The following is a 20,383-nucleotide window of genomic DNA, read 5'->3' as shown; positions in this document are numbered from 1 at the left end:
ATATTAAGTATATTAAAACTATTGACCTTTAAAATTAAATTTTAAAATATCTTTATAAAATGTGACTGTATATCAGATATGCTCATATATCTATCTCAATGTTGTGTGTACACATTTCTGCTGAGTTTATACTGAGAAGTGGAATTACGCAATCCTAAATTGTCCATAAACTCATTTACAAGTGTGTGGTTTTTCTAGTGATTGGGAAATCCTTGTAGTTGTTCTGTGGTCTTGGTAATGCTTGTATTGTCAGTCTTTTAAATTAAGCCGTTAAGGATATGTGTGTAGCCACCCGTGGTTTTAGGAAATGTCCATTGATCATTTGGATATTTTCCTTTGTAAATTGCATAGTCTAGTCACACCCAATTTTTTACTGTTCTGTCCTCTATCGGCTTTTTATAAGTGCTCCTCATGTGTTTGAGAGGTGGCCCACCACTGGCTGTATATTTGCAGATGTCCTCTCTGTGCTGTGGCTTGTGTTTTCATAGTGGTTGGTAGTCTTTTGTTCTTATTACTTTGTTTTGTCTTGTTTTTTATGAAGCAAATATATTTTAATATAGTTGAATTTGTTCATTTTTTTCCTTACACTTAATGCTTCTTGCACATGTATAATAAAAGACATACTTAAAACTGTTCATAAACCATTACTTATATTAGGCATAATACATATATATATGTATATATACATATATATATATATGTATATATGTATATATACATATATATATATATATATATATATATATCTCCAGAAATAGCCCAAAACTCCATCACAGAAGAATGGAAGATTATAATGTGACATGTTCACACAAAGGGATATCATTCATAGAGAATGAGGGGACTGCTGGTGCATGTGCCAGCATGTGAGACATAACTTTGAAAGTACTCAGACACTTAAAATGCATACATGTAAGAAGGGGAGTTAGTATGATGTGGAAAGGATAGGAGCTCCACAAGGACTGAACATATCTGGGCACAGGGTCTTTTCTGAGACTGACACACAACTAAGGACCATGTATGGATATAACCTAGAACCTCTGCTCGGATGTAGCCCCTGGTAGCTCAGTAACCAATTGGTTTCCCATAGTAAGGGGAACAAGGACTATTTCTAACAGGAACTCAATGGCTGGCTCTTTGACCTCCCCACCCCACAAGGGAGGAGCAATCCTGTTAGGCCACAGAGGAGGACTTTGCAGCCAGTCCTGAAGATACCTGATAAAACAGGGTCAGATGAAAGGGGAGGAGGTTCTCCCCTATCAGTGGACTTGGAAAGGGGCAGGGAGGAGATGAGGGAGGGAGGGTGGGATTGGGAGGGAATGAGGAATGGGATACAGCGGGGATACAGAGCTAGCAAAATGTAACTAATAAGAAAAATTAAAAAATAAATAAATTTAAAAAATGCATACATGTAATTCAGCTTACACAATCCAGAAGGGGAAATTTAGCCTAACAAAATAATGAAACTGAAACAGGTAGACATTTTATGGTAATTAACTAACTCACAGTACTCTTAGTATACCATTATTCTGAAAAAAAAAAAAAAAAGCCAACTTTCTTTTTATATATAAGCTCAGACATAGACTCTCTGTTCTGTTAAATTGTTAGGTTTTCTGAGATCTTCCAAGTTCACATACTTTTTTAAAAAAATTTCCACAACCTGATAATCGAGGGTCAGATAGAAGGGGAGGAGGTCCTCCCCTATCAGGGGACTAGGGAAAGGGCATAGGGAGAGAAGAGGGAGGATGGGTGGGACTGAGAGAAAACAAGGGGGGGGAGCTGCAGTGGGGGATACAAAACAAATGTAAAAATTAAATTAAATTTAAATTTTTTTTTCTCCACAAACTTCTTGTTATATTTTAAAGAGAGATAATGATATAAATGTAAACGATTACAGAATTTTGAAAACTAGGACAGAAAAACACAAAACATCACAATGCATCATAGGACACAAACCACTCTCCTTACCATCAACCACTCACTGTTACATCGATAATAAAAGGATAGGGGTTACATACTACATTAGAAATGTACAATGTCAGTGCATGCCTGTAATCCTAGTACATGGGAGATGAGGGAAAAGGGATTAGGACTTCAAGGTCATCCTCAGCTACAAAGTGAATTTGAGGTTACTTTTTTTTTTTTTAGGTTACTTTATATCTATTTTTTTTTTACCTTCCCCCATTTATGTTTATTTCTCTCTGCTTCATAGATTGATAGATTTGTGATTTATGGAACCCAGTTAGATACGCCTTATATATATACACCTAGCTGGAGACATTTTGTAGGCTTATCTCAAAAAAAATCCTTAGTGAACAGACTCTCCGTGTATACAGACCTGCCTTAAAATATGTAAATCTTACAATTCCTAATCATGTAACTTAAATATAGTCATAGGTATCTTTTTTATTCTTGTTTGTATTTTTTCTTTTTTATTATCATTTATTACAATTTATTCAGTTTGTATCCCAGCTGTGGCTCCTCCCTTGTCTCCTCCCAATCCCACCCTCCCTTCGCCTTCTCTCTGTGTGCCCCTCCCCAACCAAGGACCATGCATGGAAAGGACCCAAAACCCCAGCTCAGATGTGGCCCATAGAGTCAATATCCAAGTGGGGTCCCCAGCAAGGGGAGCAGGGGCTTTCTCTGGCATGAACTCAGTGGTTGTCTTTATATCTTACCAGCCCAATCTTCCTCTTATACTCACACTTTCTACCAAGCCATATTAGATAAATAATTTTACTCATTCTGTTGTATATTGATATTATTTAATAGAGTCTAAATTTTCCTCAATAGAATAGATGGATCATGTAATTTCTTTTTGTTGTTGTGGTTTTTTTTTTTTTTTTTTGTGTTTCAAGACAAGGTTATTCTGTATAGCCCTGACTATCCTGGAACTCACTCTACAGACCATGGTGGACTTGAACTCAGCTATGTGCCTGCCTCTGCCTCCCAAGTGCTGGGTGCACCACCACCTGTAATTCAATAAAGCTCACTCTTATCTCTTCTTAATTCAGTCTGTTACAATTGATTTCTAGAATTTAAGTAAACAACTTTCTTCTTCACTCTTTGAGATGAAAACATAAAATGTTTCTTCTAACTTTTGTTTCTCTTCTTAGTTTACAGCTGACCTTGACCAGTTTGATCAGTTACTACCCACACTGGAGAAGGCAGCGCAGTTGCCAAGCTTGTGTGAGACAGACAGGATGGATGGTGCGGTCGCTGGTGTAAACATCAAGTCAGAGATCCTGCCAGCTTCACTTCAGCCCAATCCTGCCAGATCTGCTCCCAGGCTAAACAGTATGTAACTGTGGGTTAGCCATTTGTCTTGCTCCATTACTGCAGAACCCTTTGTCTATTAGAGGGAAGCATCTTTTCACTATGCCGCTCTAAACATTAAACAGTTATCTTTAGGTATAAGAACTTAACCCATCATGCATTTTCCTTTAGATTGGGTCTGATGCATCCCAGAGTAAACTCAAATTCACTTTGTAGCTGAGAATGACCTTGAAGTCCTAATCCCTCTTCCCTCATCGCCCATGTACTAGGATTACAGGCATGCACTGACTGCATACATTTCTAATGTAGTATGTAACCCCTGTCCTTTTGTTATTGATGTAACAGTGAGTGGCTTGTGTTCTTATCCAGAGTACTGATAACAACACTTGGAAATACAGTATTGGTCAGAGCATGATATATATATATTTCTTGAATATAATATCTTAGAAATTGTAATATACATTTCCTGATAAAATTTTACTTGTCTACTAAAGTTTCTAGCTAGTTTTGCATTAGAGAAACAAATTCATATTTCTTTAACCAGCATTTCCGAAACTTTCTAGATTATAGAATTGCCTTTCTTAAGGAATACAGAGTGCCCCACAGAATGAGTTTTCCATGGAATATTAGTGTTAAAATATGTCACTGTTTTAACCCAGGTTAGCATTCTTCTATCTAAAATAAACTGGTAATATGAAACTTGAAGTTCATGAAATTGAGACTGTAAGTCTTTTTTCACACATCAGATTTCATAATTGGAAAACTCATTGATGATAATTCTGCTGTGTGAGCTTGAAACTAAAGGAAAGGAATCAGTCAACTTTTGGAATGTGTCTGCGTTCCCTCCTCTGTATTTACCATCTTCTAATGAGCTCCAGTTTAGATCTTCATGTACTTCATTCTTATTAGAGCTCTTAGATGCCAGGACCCTATTCCTAGAAATTCACCAAGATTTCAGGCAGCTGCAAAGAAGACTGAGTTGTCTCATCGACAGATTTGGAGGCAGAATTTCAGTTAGCCAGAGTACTAGAGGAGGGGTCAGGAGCCTGGATTCAAGCTTCACATTTTCTATTCGTTGACAAAGAAATGAATTTTCTGAGTCTTACTCTTGTTAGGTACGAAGTGAAATTTAAATTATATGACTGAGCCACACTCAGTAGCTTATGCCTATAATTCTAGCACTTGGGAGGTACAGATCAGGGATTCAAGGTCGTCCTTAGCTTCATAGTGATGTGGAGAGCATCTGGGTTACATGAAACCTGAATTCAAAAGAAAAAAAAGAATAATCAATGTTTCTAACTGAAACAGAATGCCTCCAGATGCTGGCCCAGCTGGGAATACAGTAAATTGCAAGACTGAAAGAGATAAAATAAAAATCTCTGTATTGATTGAATAGGATTCCTGTTGCCTTTCCCTGTGAAGAGGAAGAGAATGTGAGGGGTTTTCTCAGGAAACACTAAATGCCCAGAAAGAAGACCTAGGATGTGGAAATATAAAAGAAGAGCCTTCTGCACTGTATGCAGAAGCTATCCTGCCAGATGATCAACAGCAGTGAAGGCTGCTAGACCTGAGAAGATGACTGCCAAGCACAGGAGCACTGACTGAGAAGTCCTAGCTAGGGAACATCGCAGCGTTAATAAAGGTCTGCAGCTTCAAAGACCGCAGAACAGCCAGGCAGTGGGGCTGCACACCTTTCATCAGGAGACAAAGGCAGGTGGATCTCTCTGAGTTCTAGGCCAGCCTGCTCTACAAAGTGAGTTCTAGGACAGCCAGGAAGAAGGAGGAGGAGAGGAAGAAGAAAAAAAAAAGAAAAAAAGAGAAAGAAAGGGATCAGAAGAAACAAGGTGTGCAGTGAAAGCACACAGTGAGTGCATCAGTACATGGACTAAAGCAACTGGGAAGATAAAGGGCACATTGTCTTGGGAAGGAGAAAAATAATACGAAAGATCTCTTAGAAATGAGATTTACAAATGAAAAAATTAGAAGGCAGAGGCAGGAAGGCCAGTCTGGCATATACTGAGTTCTGGCCATCAGGACTACATAGTGAGATTCTGTCTGGAAAAAACGTACAAGCAAACAAAAACATAGGTGGATGGATGGGTGGGTGGGTGAATGAACCAACAGAAAAAAATAATGATGGAAATGTGATAAAAGACCAAAAACAAATGGAAACTCAGAAGAAAAAGTTAAAGAAATTGCAAGATCTACTTAAAAGGGCCAGTTATCGGTAAGAATTCCATAAACAAGGAGAAGAAAATAGGAAGGGAAGATATTACCAAACAGAAAATTTCTGGAACTAATTGAGGATATGCTTCTCCAGATTTAAAGGCTCTAAGAACTACCTAATCAAAAAGTTTTCATGTCACACCTTGTCATTAAATAATCCTGGATCACTGACATACTCTAAATACTTTTATTTTATGGCCAGGTATGATGGCTCACACCACCAATCCAAACACTCAGGAGGCAGAGGCAGGGAAATCTGAGGCCAGCCTGGTCTACACAGTGAGTTCCAGACTGACCAGGACTACATAATGAGATCCCGTTTTAAAAAGAAGAAAGAGAGAGAGAGAAAAGAAGGAAAAAAGAAAGAGAAGAGAGGAAAAAAAGAGAAAGGGATAAGAATTACATGTGGTAAATTGAAGTTTCCCAAAATAGCGTTAGAAGCAGAAGCGTTTTAAAGGGCTTCCTACCATTCCAGCAACAGTGGACTGTAGACCAGCCCTATTCTTACAAACCCTGGGGTGGGGGTGTAAATAGACATGTGAAACAGTGCTCTTCAGACAGTGGTGTGGCACTGTGATCTCTGTGAGAAAGCTGCACACAAGGCCAGCTCTGCCACCAGCCCAGCTCTTTGCAAGGATTTGTAAGGACTGATTTGATTTTGTTGTTTGGTCTTATTCTGAGGCAATCTTGCTCTGGAGCCTTGCCAATACAAACCAGACTGGCTCAAACTTACAGCTGTCCCCCTGCCTCTGCCTTCCACCAAGGCTAGACAACCCAGGTTTGTTTGTTTTTTGTTTGTTTGTTTGTTTGTTTGTTTTGTTTTGTTTTGTTTTGAAGACATTTACCAAACCAAGTGTAGATAGGAAGAACCCAAAATGAGGGGGGAGGGAAAAAGCATGTACCATGAACAATGTAAAAGGAAAAAGTGATATCATAGTCAGAATACCTAAAAACAATTAAAACCAGTGATAAAAATCTTTAAAACAAGAAAAACACACATTATCAAATAAACAATGAAAAAAACTACTTATTTTTCTACCCAGTATCTTTTTTTAATTAATTAATTTATTCAGTTTACATCCTGATAGTAGCCCCTTCCTCCTCTCCTCCAGGTCCCACCCTCCCTTCTACTTTCCCCATCCCCCCACCCTATTTCTCAGATAAGGGGAGCCCACCCACCCCCACCCCCAGCTCATTAAGTTGTATCAGGATTGAGAGCACAGGAAGTCCTCTTCCCTGTGGCCTGTCAAGGCAGCCCCACCAGTGAAGAATGATCAAAAGGCAGACAACTGAGTCCATGTCAGAGACAGCCCCCTCTTCCCTATGACCCATATACCCAATATCACTTTAAAAAAAAAAAAAAAAAAGATGGGAAGGATGTAAAAGTGATGGAAGGCAAAACAACTGGCTTTCTGTATCCAGAATCACTCAGAAATAGGTGAAGTAAAGATGTTTAGAGAAAAAAAAAAAATGTCACCAGCAGACTATACTACTCTTCAAAAGAAAGAAAGAAAGAAAATGGAGATGGGAACTTTCATCTACATGAAATATTGAAGAGAACTAAATGTAAAGGGAAGAGAAAACAAGCCATAGTAACTAAGAGAAAAAAAAGTAAAAAAGTAATATAAAATAAACTATTAGGTTAGAATTCAAGGGCCAGATGGTGATGGTGTATACCTTTAATCCTAGTATTTGGAAGGCAAGGCAGACCTCTGTGAATTCAAGGCCAGCCTGGTCTACAGAGCAAGTGTCAGGCCAACCAGGGCTACACAGAGAAACCCTGTCTCAAGAAACCAAAAAAAAAAAAAAAAAGAAAGAAAAAGAATTTATGGTAAGTGAATAAAATAGCACAATGGAGGAGAGAGCTAGGAAAGAGGAAAAGAAAGAAGTAGAGTTTTAAAAAGCAAAAGAAAGAATGTGAGGTGGGAGAAGATCTTTGTGGTGGTGCTTGCTTGTCATTGAGGGAGACATCAGGGCTGGAGAGAGCTCAGTAGTGAAGGGCACGTGCTGCAAAGGACCCAGGCTTATGGCGCCCAGATGGCAGCCCCCAACCATCGGTAACTCCCCAGGGCTCAGATGCCTGCCTGCTTCCAGCCTCCCCAGGCACCAGGCGAGCATATGGTGCACATACTTACATGCAGGCAAACATCCACATGCATAAAAGTAAAATATTTTGAAAGAAGAATTGGAGAAGCTCCTTTCCAGGCCCTCTATTGCCAGCATGGGTCAGGTCTTGGGTGGTAGTGACACAGCTGGACTCTGCTGTGAGTCCTGCCTGCTCCTGCTGTACAGGGTGGTACTGCTAGGCACTGAGGACCACTCCTACTTGTCACCTTCATGGCTGCATTCCCTTTAGTGGCTACCTTTCTTTGCATACTGGGATCTACTACTGGCCCTAAAGAGCTTTGTGACCTGGTTAAATTCCCACTGGCTCCAGAGTCTCCTCTCCAGGAGGGCCAATGCCAATGGGGGTGGGGATGTATCTCTCCAAAGTTTGTCAAAAAACAGAAAAGCAAAACACTGAGTTCACACTGGAGGGGCCTGGACACTCTGCCTGCCGGTGTCAGCTCTGTGAGATCCCACTCAACTCTAGCACCTACTGAATAGAGGAAGCTGTGAGAATCCAGGGTCTGCATGAGGATCATTTACTGTAACTACCTTATGGTCCATCGGTTTATGATCTAGGGCTTTTTTTTTTCTAAGCTTCTTTCACTATTAAATTTGCTTGCTCTCTCTTGCAGCTGTTGACATTACTTTTCACTGTCTCCCAGTATATACTGGAAGACTTAGCATTTGAAAATTCTGGTAGCTACCATGTTTCTTTAGCTAAAGTAAAAAGCCGCTTCTCCTGGCAGTGAACATAGATTCTGATGGTAGAAGCCTGGTTTCTCTGTTACTAAGGGAATAGAGATCGGTAATAGGGAAACTCCTTTGGCAGCCCTGGAACCCACTTTGGGAGATTCCCTGGACTGAACTTCTCCCATGAGTCACAGATTCACCATCTTAATCCATGGGCACATTCCAAAGTCAGCTGCCTCGGAGCAGAGGTCTGGTGGCAGCTGCTCATTGTCCTTTTATTGTCCCAGAAGCAGCTCATAGCCTGTTTCTGAGCTGTCGGATGCTCTTCTGAGAAAGCCCATTTAGGAAAAGCTCCTCCCCCGTGTCTTAATTTAGTTGCAGCATCAGTTTGTTTCCATCTGTGCTTTGCCCTTCAGATTCCAAAAGTCTACTCTTCTGCTCATATTTCTTCCTTACTTTTATCTGTGGATTTTTCCCCTTTTTATTTTTCTTATTTCGCTGATTTTTGTTTTGTTTGTTTGTTTGTTTGGGGCTTTCCTGTTACTGTTCTGAGTGAGGTTCTTGCAGGGTAGGCCATGTTGTCCTCAAGCTCTCAGCCCTGCAGTGTCTTTTTGAACTGTCTCCAGACAACTGAATGTTTGATAATCTGTAATGTTATTTTTAACTAAGCTTGTTGATCAAAGAGATAGTGCCAAGGCTGGATTGGCATTGTGATTGCCATGTGAGCATTAGAACCCAGGTTCAATCCCCAACACCCGAATAAAAATAAAAGGCTAGTCATGACAGCACACACCTGTAATCCTGGCACAGAGACGGGAGGTTTCTGGGGCCAAATCAGCAACCTCTGAGTTCAGCATGAGACCCTGTGAGCCTTTGGGTAGATCTCTGGTTACAAGGGAGGCTCCTCTTGCTTTCTCTGTCAGGTCATGGCCTTGGTGATGTGTCTGCTGTAACCTGTAGCACAGCCTTACTCCAGCTCAAAGTGAAATGAGTACACACAGTGGGTAACTGGGGCTTCAGCTAAAGGAATCTCTGCGGATATGTCTGCTCCGTTGTGTTCCCTGAACAGAGCAGAAAGTTCTATTAGTCTAACTTCTATGGTATCCGGGTTAATAAATACCAATTAGCTAGTCTCATTGAAAGGTCAACCACATATAACCAAATCAAGTTCACTGGCCACATCCTCGTAATACTTCTGCATTCAAAGTTTTCCACTTTGTGATGAAGAGGAAAGAAGCGACAAATATGACTCTAAAAGCACAGTGAAACAAAAATGTTTGCTGTCATCTAAATTTTAATCTGTGAGGAATCAGCTGGGTGTTTACCCTCGCTGATTCAGACAGTTTACCCTGGCCAAAGCATAGACGTGGTCCCCTCCTCTTCAGTGTGGGAGTAAAGCTTTAAATGCCAAATGGTGCAGGAACCTTTCAAATCCAGCGAGCTGTGCGGGGGTTTCACTCCCTTCATAGTGAAACTAAGCCACAAATGCTGTGTTTACTATTTTCAATGGGATCTTTTAAAAGAACAATGTGCCATACTGTCCATGGTTGTTAATGCTTTCGGTAGGATCAGAGGTTTCCCCAGATCTTAGGCTTGTAATAAAGGTTTGTAGTATTCAAATAAATAAGGAGGTAAGGTAGAGAGTACATACACATAATGATAAATGGGGATGTATCTCAGCTGGCAGAGTGCGTGTCTAGCAGGCACAGTGTCCTGGGTTCTGTCTCTAGCAGCACTGATCATGGTGGTACATGTTTATAATCCCAGGGAGGTAGAAGCAGGAGGGTCAGATATACAAGATAAAGACAGAAGGTCTGCCTTGATCTTGATAGCAAGTGCCTTTACTATCTTGCCACCCCAATATCACTTCTTTTATTGAAAATTAAAATCAAGTTTACTTATGAAGAACCATTTTAAAGGACTTGCAGACTGGTTATATTCCCTTAACATATACATTCCTTGGTGGTTATTTTTTAACTCCTGTTAACTTGTAGAACATTAAAAATATAACTATAAAGTAGGAAGTTTCAAGTGGAATAGTTTTTAGTACTTAAGATTCATTTCACTTTTTTGCTTTGAAGGTTACACATAGTATGGGCTTTAAAATTTTGTTTTAGTAATTAGGACAGTCACATACTTATAAATGCAAAACAATATTAACAAAACTATGTAATACCTATATGACATGCACAGACATCTCTCATTTGTGTGTGTATATATATACTCTTAAGTATATATATATATATATAGACACACACACATGACAGGAAGATCACCAGTTAAAAGCCAGCCTGAGCTACATATTGTAAAAAGTATCATACTATGTACATTGACTGTTTTGTGTATTAACCTTTTCCTTGTGTGGCATGCTGTTCATAATTTGCACTTTCTTGTATCTGTATGAGGATTAGGGTTTCTTAGAGTTGACTGGTGATTAGTATCTTTTACATTTCAAAGCTATAATGAGTAACCTTATATAGAGATGGTTATTATTTATGAGGGTATATCTGAAGTATAAATTCTAAATATAAATGTCTGGATCAAAGGAAGAATACATAGGTAGTACTAAATGATCTTTCTCACAAATTATTCCGCCCACGTTCCTCTTTCTGTATATCTTTCTCGGTACTTTGAATTACGTATTTTCTCGTCTGTGTAAATACAATGGATTTTTGTTTTCACAGTGTAATTTCAAATTGTATTTCTTTTACTCTCAGTTAAGTTGGCCATTTTCAGTGATTTCATGTGATCTCTTCAGTTTCTTGACCATTTTTCTACTTGGTTATTGGGCTCTTCTAATTTCTGGAAGCTTTTATTTACTAAAGAAATCATCCTGTTGTCTACTTAGTGTTTAAAAGACAACATGGCAACTCTAACTGCCATGCACAGTTACTGCCAGATGTAGATGTGACACAAACTGAGCCAGTCGTTTCCTTTTCAACAGCTGAGGAAGATTAACTGTGAATGTGAGAATGGGAAGTTGTTGGATCAGCCACTGGAGGTAGTAACTCGGCAAAAAGCCACCTCCTGAAAGGCGATGCCTTCTCCTTGCTATGTGGAAAGTTTTCAAATTATTTAATAATCTTTTTTCTGGATTCATTGTAGCTAATGGAGATACAGAGTTTCTCTTTGGCTAGATTTGATGAAATGTAATATTGAGCTGATGGCGGAGTCATGCCTAGATGACTTGAGCCCAGGAGTCATGAACAGTGTAATAAACCATCATCTGAAAGAACAGCATATGTATATGTAAATGCTTTCTGGGGGCTCCTTTTTAACTCTGCTTTAGCTGCCTCTCTCCAAAAATAACCTTTTTCCTATTTTACACACACACACAGAACATGTACTCATTCGTGTTTGTGGTGAGAAAAGAAGCATGACTAAAAATAGGGCACCCCCTACCCCATGAAACAAAGAGAAAGTTTGTATATTTCCTGGCTTCTAATGAATAACTCAGATTTTCTATAAAAAGGAAGTTTTTGAAAGAATTATAAGAACTGAAGTAGCCCTGGGTAAGACTAACTTCTTTTTTTTTTAATCATGCAACCCATATAAACAAAACTATTAAGTGAATCAGAGTGGTTTTGGTTGTAGGTTTTATTGTTGTTTGGTTTTGTTTGCCTGGACATCAGACTCAACACATGAATCTTATTCTCTTTGTTTCTTCTTGGGTTTTACTTTTGTTTAATTTGGCTGGCCTCCAACTCTAGAACTCCCTTCCTTAGCTTCTCAATACTAAGATTATAGGCATATGCCACCATGTCTAGCTATGTTTTAAAGATATTTTATTTAACTTATTCTCTTAGCATTTTCCATAAAGACTAGCAAAATAAGATAGCGTGTCCTAACATTGTGTTAAGTAAACAATCTTACAGCAGTGCTTGGCAATGATAGTACACAGCCATGTGCATTTTCTCAAAACAAAATATGATTTAACTTTTTCTAGGCTATATCTATTAGAGTTAGTTCTAAGGATCTACTGGTAGAGGAGAGCAGAAAGGCAATCTTAGGAAAACTGCAGCCACCTTCCTGATTTAGACAGTGATAGAAGTCGAGTGATGGCTTTCTCATCATTGTTTTATCTTTCAAAATCCACAGAATTTGATGTCCATATCCTTTGTCCCAGGTAGACTTAAGTTTAATTAAAAGTTGTAGTCACCTGTGTTTAAATAAAGTAAATGTCAGGCTGGACAGTTGGCTCAGCGGTTAAGAGCACTTGCTGCTCTTCTAAAAGGCCCAGGCTCCATTCCTCGCTCCTACACGTCAGCTCACGACCCTAAGTAACGCTAGTTCTAGGCGACGTGGCATCCTTGCCAGGCCTCCAACGGCACCAGGCGCGCAGTCTAACATCTTATCTTAGTCACTGTTCTATGCTGTGAAGAACACCATGACTGAGGCAAATCTCATAGAAGAAAGCATTTAATTTACAGCTTTAGAAGGTGAGATTGTGACTGTCCTGGCAGGAAGCAGTCATGGCACTGGAGCACTAGCTGAGAGCTTTACATTCTAATATGCATGCAACAGGCAGAGAGAGAAGCGGGAGGAGGGGGCGAAGTGGGGGACCGAGCGTTTTGAAACCTTCTCTAACAATACCTCCCCTCCTAACGCTTCCCAAAGAGTTCTACTAACATAGAAGCCTATGTGGGCCATTCTCGCTCAAACCATCCCCTAGTGCATATGCAGATATGCAGACAAAACACTCATATATGTAAAAATAAGTCATTTTTAAAAACTCATCATTAGGCTGGAGAAGTGGCTCAGTAGATAGCTCGCTGTGCAAACAAGAGGATATGGTCATGTATATCAGGTGTGTCTTTGAGCCCAGATCTGGGACCAGGAAGAGAAGAAGAGAATCCCAGAAGGTTGTGGGACAGCCAGTCTAGCAAATTCAGTGAGTATTATCTTAAAAAAAAAAAAAAAATGAGGTGGTTAAGAGCATGGGCTGTTCCCACAAGTGTGATTCCCAGCACCCACACGACAGCTCACAGATGTCTGTAACTCCTGGCTAGAGCACGGCTGAGTTTAGTTCCCAGCGCCCACGTGGTTGCTCACAATCATCTCTAACCCCAGGTCCATAGGATCTGATGCCCTCTTCTGGCCTCTTCAGGCACTAAATACGTGGTACACAGACATACTTGCAGGCAAAACATCCGTACACATAAAATCATTTTTTTAAGCTGCTGTACATAATCTTTCTAAAATGCATGTATTGTGCTCTTCCATTCCAAAATGTAATCCAGCCTGTTTTTCATCTGTGTCATAAGCATGAGTTGGCTGCTCTTATATGTCTGTCCTCTCAGAGCTCTGCCTACTTGCTGAATAGCCTCAACCTACAGTGCCTTTCAGTGTCTCCTCTTGCCTTTGGTAGATGTATTTTGTCTTTTGATTGTTGCACTCATTTCATGGTGGAGGCTGAAAAAAGCAGCTAACCAAAATGATGTTATCTTTCAAACAAGAAACTCCTGACCAAGTCCTTGATTTGCCTATAGTGACATCAGCCTGTAGAGGAAACAGCAGATTCTGTTTTGATGCAGACACCTTTTCTCACTCTCTCATTTACTTTTTCAAAGTTTCTGAAAACGGTCCCTTTATATCATAAGAATAATGTTTTATAGGGAAATCCCACTCTCCTGTATACTGTGATACTTCTGAAATGCTGCCTTGTCCTCCTTTGTGACAGTGTATTTTTTTCTCTTCACTCAGGATTGCCTGAACTAGAATTAGAAGCAATCGATAACCAGTTTGGACAACCAGGATCAGGTGATCAGATTCCATGGGCAAATAATAGTGTGACGGCGATAAATCAGAATAAGCCAGAAGAGTAAGTAAGAGACTTCGTATTTTATACGCTGTCAGATATCAGCTTCTAAACCGGGAACTACTCTCCCCAAACTGGCTTCCAGTCTGCACCAGCATTTTTGAGCTATGAATTGACATGAATGTTTAATTAAATGAGGGCATGGGAGGACACAGTCAGGCAGCTCAAGCAGATGCATTTACCATCTGACCCCAAGGCAGGAACACTTTGTCATCACCACAAGACTGATACGGTATGCAAGTCTCAGTTTGCATTTCATCTCTTGCATTTCTTTGACTTCCATGTAGTTCGTGGATAAACTGGCCTTACAATACCAATTATGTTGTCTCCAAACTTTTACCTGTGGTTTATTTTGTCTATCATTTGTCTTTGGAGCAAGAATATGTAAGGAAAGAAAATATATCTGATCAGTGTTCCTTTCTCATTGGAGTTAAATTTCTTAATTTACACAGGCATCTGCATTTCACCACAGAGACTACATCTCATATCTGTCAATCAAAGGAAAAATAAATATATTTAGAACATTTTCTGAACCGTTTTCCCTTTTCTTTTCCCAGAAGAATAACTCTTTGTCATATTACTCATGAAATAATAATTTTTATTTTCTATATATGTAGTTTTGGTACATCAGTTAATGTCAGTTTGGATTACACTACATGTTGTCTTCATGAATCAATGAGAAATTTGGGGTTTTGGGGGGGTTGGCTGTTAGTTTCTTTTGTATATAATAGTCACTTTATATTATCAAGATAATCTATTCATCTTTGAAAGCATAAAATAAATGTGCTGTTTTGATTATGATTCAGTCATAGTAATTAATGGCACCATACAATAAATAAAATAAGAATATCTAAAGGTCTGGTAAGATGGCTCATTGGGTAAAGTGCTGCTACATAAACATGAAAACCCGAATTTGAATCCCAAAACCCACACGAAAGAAAAAAAGAAAGGAGAAAGGGGGGGAGAAAAGAAGGGAAGGAGGAAGGAAGGAAGGAAAGGAGAGACAGAAAGAAGGAGAAAGAAAGAGAGAGGAAGGAAAGGAGAGAAGGAGAAAGGGACGGAGGGAAGGAGGAAGGAAGGTAGGGAAGGTAGAGAGGGAGGGAGGGAAGGAAAGGAGAGATGAAGAAATCTAGGCATAGCTTTGCCTGTAATCCTAGTCCTGGGGAAGCAGAGGTGGGAGGCTACCTCAGGCTTGCTGGCTAGCCAGTCTAGCCAAGGTCCAGGTTCAGTGAGATACTCTGTCTCAGAAAAATACAATGAAGTGATGGTTGTAGAAGATACCCAGTGTCACCCTGTGACCCACACAAGTGGGCACATACAAGTAAATCTGAAAAACATAATTCCAGCTGTGGAAGGCAGAGATAACAGGCACTCAGACACTTACTGGCCAGCCAGTTTAGCTAACTGAGGAGCTCCAGGTTCAATGAGAGACCATCTACAGAAAGTAAAGGGAAGGGCTATAGAGGAGGGCATATCTAGGGCATCTAACACCAACCTCTGGCTTCCACATGTGCATATATGGGAGTGTACACCCATGCCCACACGTATACACATGCACATACATCCAAAAGCATGTTCTTTGAATCTCTGCATACTAATTATAGAGCATTTCATTGCACTAGAAGTCATTGCTAGCATCGTAACAGAACTTTCTAAAACCAGATCTGTGCCTATATGTGTGTATGTGTATGCATTTGCATTCTTAAGGTTGAATCACTTTCCCCTGCCTTTCTCATCTTCTTCCTTAGCCAATGTATTAGCTCACAGTTAGATGAGCTCCTCTGTCCACCAACAACAGTAGAAGGAAGAAACGATGAGAAGGCCCTTCTGGAACAACTGGTGTCCTTCCTCAGTGGCAAAGATGAAACGGAGCTGGCTGAGCTAGACAGAGCGCTGGGGATCGACAAGCTTGTCCAGGTGCTTGTTCAGGCCTCGCCTGAGTGACCAGCATGATTTTACGGCAGTAGTTCCTTGTGAAGAGCATGAATGCAGAATGAACGTGTTCTGAGACTTTCTGGAGATAACTTGCTCCCACATACAGACTTATATAGACACACATCTTATTTGTTGCCAGAACTTTGTTTATAAACTATTTTGGCTTCTTTCCCAACAGGGAGGTGGATTAGATGTATTATCTGAGAGGTTTCCACCACAGCAAGCAACACCACCTTTGATGATGGAAGAAAGGCCCACCCTCTATCCCCAGCCATACTCGTCTCCTTCTCCTACCGCCAGCCTCCCTGGCCCTTTCCAAGGCATGGTCAGACAGAAGCCATCAATGGGTACTATGCCAGTTCAAGTCACACCTCCACGAGGCACCTTTTCACCCAGCATGGGCATGCAGCCCCGCCAGACTCTAAACAGACCTCCAGCCGCACCCAACCAGCTTCGGCTTCAGCTGCAACAGCGGCTCCAGGGCCAGCAGCAGGTGAGTGCTGTCCTCTGCAGTTCATTTGTCCCCAAGGTTTGTGCCAGAGTATTCTGAGACAGCCCAGTCACTACAGTGAAAGTGTCCAGATCACTTCCAGATCTCAATGAAAGACTCCAAAAGCCATCTTGTGTCTGCTACGATGGGAGTAAGGGACCCTTTTATTAAAGAATGCTGGCTGTAGCAAAGTACTTTGAAACCTACAGCTTAAAAACAATAGTTTTTGTGTTTTTAAGATACATACAAGTTTTAGATTAGATATCATGTAATTACTAAATTGATAAAGAGAACTATAACCATTTATAAAGTGGAATAAGAGATAAGATTTGGAATAGAATAAGATTTGGATTGTTGAGACCAAATAAAGTTCATCCTATTAAATTTGGTGAGGTTGAAATCTAGTGATATTATGAATGACAGAAAGGATATACATTGGAGGGCCTGGGATATGTGTGCGATTTAAACCTCTGTGTGACAGGAAATGAATCGGTGTCGTGCTATAAATATTTAAGATTGTATCAGCAACACACAGGGAGGTGATCATCAAGGACCACAGAGGCAGATGGTATAAAACGCCATCCCTGAGAATCATGACTAGGGCTGTACTTGCTTGTTATTATTTTTTCAACTGTACTTGTATATTTCCTTGAGTTTCTAGAAAAGCATTTGAAGAAATTGTTTAGAGCTGTACTAATTCAGGAAGAAAAATAAATAAGAAGATGCGTTAGGAAGCTAGGACAGTGGTAGAAGGCATTTCCAGAATGCTCAAGGCCCTGTCTTCAACCCACACATCCTAGAAAAGGATGGGCAGTGTGGCCAAGGGGCTATAAGAATAACCAGTTCAGAATGCAGAAATAGTCAGGTAATTCCTCTACCTCATAAAGAAACAGATGGATCAACTGAGAGGATTAAAGCTTTCAGCACAACGCCTGGCTTATTGTAGCATTTAATGAGTACTAGCTTTGTAAAATTATATTCAGTGAGTACAACAAACAATGTAAATGTATTTCTATCTATAAATAGAGGGTGGTGATGAAAGAGAGGACAAGGAGAGATGAAATGGAAGAATCTAAATGCTAGGATAGAATAAAACATAAGAGGAAGAAAAATGTCATGTTCCTAAGGAACTAGTACAGATAGAGGACTTCTTGTTGGACTTGTTGGTTCCTTGGTTGTTGTTGTGGAAGTGGTATTCTCTGCATGTTTGTGGTTTCTGTTTTTGTTTTGTTAGCTTTCTGACAAAATCCATATTACTACTCCTGCTATCCTCAAACTTGGAACTCTCCCACCTCAACCTACCAAGAACTGAGACTACAGGTGGTGCATCATCACCCCTGATCTGCTGTTCGCTCTCAGAAAGGACCTAAGCATAGTAATGCTGAGCATCCTAGTTAGACACACTTGGGGTGCACTCTTTTTTTTAAAGATTTATTTATTTATTATGTAGATGAGTGCTCTATCTGCATGTTCACCTGCATGCCATAAGAGGGTATCAGATTCCAGTGTAGATGGTTGTGAGCCACCATGTGGTTGCTGGGAATTGAACTCAGGACCTCTAGGAAGAGGAGACAGTGCTCTTAACTGCTGAGCCATCTCTCCAGCCCTGAGGTACACTCTTAAGTACTGTAAATAAATACAAAAAGTAAATCATGCGAGGAGCTTAAGTAGTCAAAACTCACTGTCTGCCTGAAACATTGACTCACATGGCAAGCAGCATGTGCTGGGTGCTAAGTCAGAAGAGTAGAGAGATGCTATGTATTCAGTTTACAAGCTGAAGGTAAGGATATGCAACATAAAGTTAAAGGTTCAGTAAGCAAGGCCCCACAAGGAATGAAGTCAGGTTCCTGAGTTAGTAAAATTGTTTCATATTCAGGTCAGGAAAAAAAGCAGGATTTGCTTCCAATTGTCCCAGAAGTAGCAGAGGGCTGCTGAGCAGAGTATCTGCAAAGATTACACATGAGATGCCACAGAGCGGAATGCCGCAGCTCTGCTGCCTTTGCATATCCTGAATGCTTGTTCAAAGTGGGAAGCACTTGCCAACTCAAAGAGGCTTTCTCCTTACATATAGTTCAATAAAACATACGTGTGGTCATCCATTTGTATAGCTTATGTTATAAAATATTATATGAACTTCAAGTAGCATCGAGCTGAATTTCCTGACATATACCTGTATTCCCCACTGCTCAGGAATCCAGTGCAGGAGGATCATTGGCACCCAACCCTTTGAAATCAGTCTGGGCAACATAGTGAGACCTCAGTATAGCAAAATAATGTAGTATTAATTTCATTGTTACTGTTACCAAATTATATTGAGAAATTTAAAAAAAAAATTTAATCTGTAAATTATTTACAATGAAATCTTCCAGGAGTACCTTAGTGTTATAAGGTAAAGTGAAGGAATGCCTTGCCCTGTGACACCAGCCTGATCTAGCCTGAGCTTCCAAACCAGTGTCCTATGGATTATTCTGGGAAATAAATATTGATAGCTATACAACTAACAAAAATATGTGTGATGGACAAATTGCAATGTATCCCTTCTTGAAGATGCACATTGTGTTTTGGCCAATTAAAGGCATATAAAATTACTGCAGTAAATAAATGTTTCACCTTACGTAACCCTCATTTCCAGTACTTCCTACAGCACAGTATGCTATTTTCCTGGCACATCTATTAATGTTCTGCAGAATAATGTTCTTTAGAACACCAATTTGGGAAATGTGAGGCTAAAGTGATTACTTCTTTGAGTTAAATAAATAATACATTTTCTCAGAGCATTTGTCTCTTATGTAATTCCCTCTGGGTAATGCTACCATGTTGGATTTTCCCCAGGTACAGTTAAAGATGCAAGTAAGCAGGCTGCCCAGGGGCCTTGACTTTCCGTTTCTCCCAGACCTTTGCAGGGTTTTCCTCACTTTATACCTGCTTTTTGTTCATGATATTATAAGACCTAAAGCTGTTTCTTTTCCTCTAACACAAGTTACCTGAAGTAACTGTTCACATGCTTTCAGAAGCACACCAATGTTGTGTCTGTGTATATGCAACCTTTAAATGTTCTGAAAGCAACACTCATCTGTTAGACAGTGGGAGTCTTTAGCCATTTTGGCAAATAGAATGGGGAGTTATTACTAGACCTACACTACTAAACCTTTTCAATAATCAGAAAAGTTTGTGTTACTTTATAATGCCATGCTATGTTTGCCTGTAGAAGTGTGACCCTTCCTTGTCTCCATTTTCCTTAGTTGATGCATCAAAACCGACAAGCTATCTTAAACCAGTTTGCAGCAACTACTCCTGTTGGCATGAACATGAGGTCAGGCATGCAGCAGCAGATCACACCTCAGGTAAAGCAGGAGCCGGGCATCGGTAGACCGTGTCCAGCTCAGGCAGTGCTTCTTAGTGTTGACTTGAGTAGTACTGGAAAGCCTGGAGCTGAGCCTAAATGTTGTTCAGAGTACAACATTGCCTCTAGAGTAAGGTAGTACCCTGCTTGTGATGCTCTTTCTTGTATTTCACCCAAGGCCCAAGGTTCTTTTCATTTTACTGTTTTTGTTATACTGATGATCAGGTAGAAAACTGTGTACCCTGGTCAGCCTAAACAACAACATTTTCTAAGGTTTTTTTTTATTTTAAAGGTGCTTTTTTATTAACCTAGAGTCATAGAATTTTACACTTAAAAATAACTATATGGGGAGGCAGAGGCAGGCTGGTCTCTATAGGTGTGAGGCCAGCCTGTTTACAAAGTGGTCCAGGACAGCCAGGACTACTCAAGAGAAACCCTGTCTTGAAAAACACAAACAAATTAAAAAAAATAATAATAATAACTGGATGGGGGCCAGTGA

At 40.0% G+C, this 20,383-nt stretch overlaps 1 protein-coding gene across 10 annotated transcripts in view; it reads left to right on the top strand.

Moving 5' to 3' along the window:
• The window catches only part of Ncoa1 (nuclear receptor coactivator 1), a 212,872-nt gene that overhangs the window by 167,722 nt on the left and 24,767 nt on the right, over positions 1–20,383 (top strand). For all 10 annotated transcript variants that reach the window (XM_060365339.1, XM_060365318.1, XM_060365359.1 and 7 more), the window contains 5 exons: positions 3,114–3,294; positions 14,002–14,119; positions 15,865–16,033; positions 16,230–16,544; positions 19,784–19,885. In XM_060365339.1, coding sequence (XP_060221322.1) covers positions 3,114–3,294; positions 14,002–14,119; positions 15,865–16,033; positions 16,230–16,544; positions 19,784–19,885 — 885 coding nt within the window. The remainder of the gene's footprint in view (positions 1–3,113; positions 3,295–14,001; positions 14,120–15,864; positions 16,034–16,229; positions 16,545–19,783; positions 19,886–20,383) is intronic.

This window comes from Meriones unguiculatus, chromosome 1, assembly GCF_030254825.1.
Source record: "Meriones unguiculatus strain TT.TT164.6M chromosome 1, Bangor_MerUng_6.1, whole genome shotgun sequence".
Lineage (NCBI taxonomy): Eukaryota > Metazoa > Chordata > Mammalia > Rodentia > Muridae > Meriones > Meriones unguiculatus.
The sequence above is the reverse complement of the archived record's forward strand: the minus strand, read 5'-3'. Positions and strand labels throughout refer to the sequence as shown.